Source organism: Erinaceus europaeus, chromosome 14 (genome assembly GCF_950295315.1).
Source record: "Erinaceus europaeus chromosome 14, mEriEur2.1, whole genome shotgun sequence".
Taxonomy (NCBI): Eukaryota; Metazoa; Chordata; class Mammalia; order Eulipotyphla; family Erinaceidae; genus Erinaceus; species Erinaceus europaeus.
Window position 1 is genome coordinate 41,403,061 of NC_080175.1, and position 6,000 is coordinate 41,409,060.

Sequence of the window (6,000 nt, forward strand, 5' to 3'; positions counted from 1 at the left end):
AGCTGCCCTCCAGCCCACTGAGTGGCGAGCCCCCCCTACACACACACAGAGCTCCTGTAGCCCAGCACACATGGGGAACCCTTCCACCAGGCCCAATAGAGCCCCTCTGCCTCCCATACATTTCCACAGGAGGACCCTGTCCCCAGGATGTCCCCAAAGTTACATGTGCTCCTGCCCTGCCTTCGATCAGAGCACAGACCTTGTGCCCCGTCCCCAGCTCCAAGCTTGGTGTCCAGATGTGCAGCACAGAACATTCTATAGGAGCACAAGAGCCTGTGCAGCCGCAGAAGCTGCCCAGTCCCCCTCCCCCCTCTACTGCACCCCATCTACCTGCAAATGGGCCTCACCCCAAGTGGACAGCCAGGGCCCTGGGGGAGAAGAGGAAATCTGGGGCCACACAGCAGCCCAGAGAGGCTGATGAGGTATGGGTGCTATTTCTAGGAAATCAAATGGCCCTTATGGGATACCTGCTGGACAAGGACTTAGATGTCACAGTGGGCTCCAGCCAGGACATGGGCCAAGGTGCAGCAGGACAGCCAGGCTGCCCTGGGGCTGAGAGCTGCCTCCTGAGCAGTGTGGACTAGCCAGAGCAGGACCTGAGGTGGCCTGCTGGCTCAGCTGTGCAGCTGTCACAAGTTTAGTCCCTCTCTGGGGACACCTGCCCCAGCCCATGAGGAGTCAGCCAGGGAGGGGGCCAAGGAGCAGCTGAGTAGATGAGTAGAGGGCACCCCCAGGGTGGGAAAGGGACCAGCATTCCTGGCATGGCCAGTGGAGGAGGGCTCAGGTGGGGGCAGGCCCTGGGAAGAGGGAGGAGGCTCAAGGAGGAGGATCTTGGAGGAGAGAGGAGGCTCAGGAAGGAGGGAAAAAGTTCTGGGAGGAGGGAGGAGGCTCGGGAAGAAGGAGAAGGTTCTGAGAGGAAGGAGGAGGCTTGGAAAGGAGGGAGAGGCCCAGAACAGAGCAGCATCAGTAGCCCAGGAGCAGGGTGGAGGAAGGGCAGCAAGCTAGGGGAGGGGTAGCAAAGGAATCTGGCTGAGGGAGTGAGGAAGGAAGGTGAGAGAGGCCAGAAAGAAAGGGGGGATGGGGAAGGGCCCAGCTGGGAAAGTGGCTGGACTAGGATGTGGGGAGCAAGAAGTGGAGGGGAGAGGTAGTCCTTGAAGACACCCCACTGCCTGGAAGGGGGTGTGTGACACCATGATGGCATAAAGGCGTGGTCAGGGCCCACCTGGACCCCACTGGGAAGAGCCATGTCTCAGGGAAGCCAGAGCTGCCTCAAGGCCCTCCCACCAAGCTCCCCAGTCTCTGCAGGGGTGGGTAAGGGGGTCCCCACAGCCCCACTCCTCCTTTACACCCCCATCACTGCCACTACCATCATCCTCCATCGGGGCTACCAAACTGAAAATATACATTCCACACACTGCCCCAGATCCTAGCTATGTACCCCCAGAACATCAATATCAGTCACCCTAGCACCCTCTCCCCCAGCAGGAAGCAGGCAGTTGGGGCCTGAGGAATGAAGCCATCCATGGGGAGGCTGCCTTGAACCAGCAAGGGCAGGGCCAAGGGCTCCTGAGGGTGGGGGTGGGTACCCTCCTCCCCCATCATCACCCCCAGGCAGCAACTGTTCCCCAAGCACAAGCTAGCTGGCTCCCACACCAGATCTCCCCATCCTGTCTCTATTTCCACCCCTCCCAGCCCCCAAGCTGGTGTCCTCCAAGTTGTAAACACCCCCTAAACTTTTCTAAGGCAGTACCACAATGAGGAAGTCCAGGTCACAAGCCTTAAATTTTCTCTTGCCTAGGCCCCCTCCCTAGGCTACCTACAGCCCTCACCCCTGCACACACACCTCCATCATGTCCCCATAACCCTCTCAGGTGCTCACAGGTACGATGCACCCAGCTCTGACACCTGGCTTGGCTGAATGAAAGAAGTTCCCACGCATAGTTCAGGTTCAGTCAATGGGCAAGGCAGAGGGAACCCACACTGGTCAGCAATTTTGGGGTGTGAATAAGCATCGTTTGCCCTGCAGGACAGGAGCAGCAATAGGCACACCTTCTCTAAAGAGGGTGGAACACTGCCCCCCCCAGATTTTGTCTGTGAGGTTACTCCCACACCCCGCTTTCTGTGGGCTCTCCCCCACTTCCTTGTGCCTGGGTTCTATATAACCCCCAAACACATTCACTGGACCCTTAGTCCTGCACCCCAGGGAGGTATAGAACATGGCAAGAAACCCCAAGTCTCCCTGGGAAGCCTACACATAACCTGGGGCCCCTTCTCCAGAGCAAGCTCTCCCAGCATCTCCTGTATTGGCTGCCTCTGGGCTGCCTCTGAGGGGTCTTCAGGGCATCTCCCCACACCCAGCAAGCCTTCTGCCTGCCCCCTCCCCCAATTCCAGCTGAGGAAGCCACACAACAGACAGGATGGCAGGTGGCCGGAAAGCAGGGCCAGGGACAGTGCTGCAGCAGAAACCCGGGGCCATCTTCCCGCTCAGGCACCAAAGGCAGAGAGCTCATTGGGGCGGGTTTCACAGACTCCCAGAATTTTCCAATTAGGAGGGAGAACCCCTGGGGCGATGTCTCTGGGCACTGGCATCTGCTTGTGTCCTTGCCACCTGGCCCGTATTTGGACTGGAACCTGAGCTTCCCAGGAGGATGTCACTGCTCAGCTGGGAAGTGGCAGAAGCTTGTGAATCTGTGCTTTCTCCAAGAGGAGGATGCTGCATTCTGCAGCTCTGCAGGGGAGCCTGGTACATTTTACAGAGAGATGGGCGCTGGGTGGGGCTCAGTGAAGGGAGTCCCACTATGCTAGAGAGGGTGGTGACGACAGAGGGGCCCACATGTCTGCTCTGTAGAAATCCATGTTCCCAGGTGGGCACCGCCCCCTCCCCACAATAACCAGGCTGGGAAGAGGAGGTTCTCTCTGCCCCTCCCCCATCCTCACATTGTTTTTGGGTTTGTTTTTTTTTTGCTTCCCTTGGGATCCTTGCTGCCACTACGAATCCACCACGTCCAGAGGTCATTTTTTCCTTTTTTTTTATTTTATTTTTATTTTATTCACTAGGACAGAGAAATTGAGCCGGCAAGAGGATATAGAGAGGGATAGAGATACTTGCAGACCTGCTTCTCCACTTATGAAACATCCCCATTGCTGGTGTGGAGCGGGAGCTTGAACCCGGGTCCTTGAGCATAATACTACGTGCTTTTAATCGGGTGCACCATCGCCCGGTCCCCTCATACTCTTCTCTCTTTCACTCACTCCCTTCATTCTCTAATGGCAGTGGTGTGAGACTACAGAGAAACGTCATTTTTTTAAAAAGGAAGGCATAGTCTCTCCTGCTGAGCCCCTGGTGTGCCAAGCTCAGCATGGCTTCAATGGAGAGCTTGTCCTGACCACAGGGGTCTGGCTCTGAAGACCAAATGCATGGCAGGGTTGAAGGGGGTGGCAGAGAGGAGCCTCCTAGGGAGACAGGGTTCCCACAGGAGGAGGGAGGTCCCCATTTCTCCTCACTCCTCCTGGAGGCAGGCAGCCCTCTGGACCTTTTCCCTGGCCCCCCAGCCTTTATCTCTCCTTGCAAATCTCACCCCACATCCTTCCTCTCTCTCCCCACCCCCCTCTGAGTCCTCCTCCTTCCCCCCAGACCTTAGCACAGACTTTCTCTGGGACCCCAAAATGCAGGTCCAGGCACTGACCTGCACTGTGTGTCCTGTGGCCCAGTGACCAGGCACTGTCGTAGGGAATCCTGTCTGGGTGCACCCCCTCTGCTCTCTGTAGTCTCCATCTGGAGGGAAGTCCCCCCAGTTTTCCCCATCTGATTCACACACACATACACACACACACACACACACACACACACACACCAGTCATTCTTCCCCCAAGAACTCCTGTTCTGTTCTGCCTTCCTCACCTCACCTTCTTGGGCTGCCCCCACCCCACGTGACTCCAACCCCCTCCCACCAAACCCAGCAAAAAGCAGAAGCTGCATCCTCCTTGCAGGGGGCTCCAAGCTCCAGACTGAAGGGGGGGTGCAGACACCCGCCCACAGCCTCCAAGGTGCTGAGCAGACAGCATCTTGGGGCGCTAGTGGTGGTGTCCTTGTCCTGACCACGTTCTTCTCTGCCCACTGGGAAGAAAGGGCAGCAATGACAAAGTTCAAGTGCAGCAAGTCCCAGAGGGGTCACAGCAGGCACACAGTCCAGGACTCTGGAGGACCAGTCTTTTGGATCCCAGACAACTTTGGGGTGCCAAAGCAGGGTCTGTCTCCTCCCCACCTCCAGGCTGGAAAATTCAAGGAGCCCCTGGCCAGCTTTCCAAGCCTGTGCTTCGCATCTGGCTAGGCTTCTGGCTCCCCACACCCACTTTCTGTACCTCCTGCGTGGGGGCGACCCAGGGGCGCCCCAGCTGTCTGACCTTGGGCCAGCCCAGGCCGTGCCCACGCGGGTCTCCTGGGTGTCCACTCCACACCCATGGGCGCTCTATACATTGCAAGCAGAGCAATGCTCACCCCGGCAGCCTAAGTGACCTTGAACGCCCCCCCCCCAGGTGCTCAGTTTCCCCACGGGCCCAGCAGGTGGGAGCGCACCTGGCACCTCCGCCCTCCCCGGCCCCCAGAAGGAAAAGGAGCAGCACACAGCGACACTCACCGTCCTCCAGAGCCGAGGCCACTTGGCCGGGACCAGGGTGGCGGTAACCAGCAGGTGCGAGGCGGCCACCACCAGCCCGAAGCCGACCGCCAGCAGGCTGCGCACAGGCAGCAGCGCGTAGGACACGAAGGTGACCAGCAGGAGCTGCCACACGCCCTGCTCAGCGGCCGGGCCGGCAGCCGCCCCGGCCCGGGACCCCGCGGGTCCGCCAAGCGCCAACGGGCAGCACAGCAGTGCGAAAGTGAGGCTGAAGAGCAGCGCCAGTTGGCCGAGCTGCTGCAGCTGCGGAGCCCGCAGCGAGCGCACGTTGGTGAGCACTAGCAGCGCCAGGAAGAGCACGAAGTGCACGGGGTGCGAGCCCCGCGCCAGGCCGCCCGCGGGCCCCGGCGCGCCCAGCAGCTCGCCCAGCGCCAACGCGCCCGCCAGCAGGCTCAGCACCGCCAGCGCCCTGAGCGCGGCCGCCTGCTCCAACCGCAGCGCATAGCCCCGGAACAGCGCCTCCAGCTCGGGGCTGGCGAACTCGGCAGCGCACGCCCGCAGCCCGCGCCCCGCCGCCCGGCCCGCGCCCCCCGACTCGCCCGCCTCGCCCGCCTCGCCCGCCTCGCCGCCGCCCGGGCCGCGCGGCGCCCCCGCCATCTCAGCGCCATGCAGGGCCGCGGCCCCCTCGCCGGCCGGGGCGCCGGGAGCGGCGGCGGCGGCGGCGGCGAGTGGGGGCGCCGGCACCCGCGCGCGCTCCCTGCCAGCCGGTCCCTCCCGCCAGCCCGCCGCGCCTGCGCACTGCGCCGCCGCCGAGCCCTGAGCGCGCCTCCAGCTCCGCGCCCCCCAGCTCCAGCTCCACGTGGCTGCGAGGCCTGGTCACCCTGCTCAGCCCTGCCAGCCTCAGTTTCCCGCCCTGACAGAATAGCCTAACTAGCCTTGGAGGGAGTGTAAGAATACTGAAATAGGGCTAGGAGACAACGAGATGGTTCTGCAAAAGATCCTTATGGCTGAGGCTCTGAGGTCCCTTGTTCAAGCCCTGTACCACCATTTCCCAGAGCTGAGCAAGGCTCTGGTTAATTAAAATATAGTAGAGGCACGGGGGAGACAGCACAATGGTTGTGCAAAGAGATTCTCATGCTTGAGGCTCTGAGGTCCCAGGTTAAGCCCACTGCATCACCCTAAGCCAGAGCGAACAGCTGAGCAGTGCTCTCGACTCTATGTATTCTTCTGTCTCCCATTAAAATAAATGACATATTTTATAAATAAATAATAAAAGTTCTGAAATTCTGAAGCTGGATCCCCCAGGAGGGGGTGGTGAATGCAATCTTGCCCATGTGTCCCCTCCTTTTTCTCCCCACCCTGCACACTTACCACTAAAACCCCC

General features: G+C 60.3%; 1 protein-coding gene across 3 annotated transcripts in view; it reads right to left on the minus strand.

Annotated features, from left to right (window-relative positions):
- ADCY1 (adenylate cyclase 1) overlaps positions 1–5,325 on the minus strand; it is a 99,099-nt gene extending 93,774 nt beyond the window's left edge. For all 3 annotated transcript variants that reach the window (XM_060171570.1, XM_007536398.3, XM_060171571.1), the window contains exon 1: positions 4,638–5,325. In XM_060171570.1, coding sequence (XP_060027553.1) covers positions 4,638–5,273 — 636 coding nt within the window. In that variant the 5' untranslated portion in view covers positions 5,274–5,325. The remainder of the gene's footprint in view (positions 1–4,637) is intronic.
- Positions 5,326–6,000: the final 675 nt, after the last annotated feature.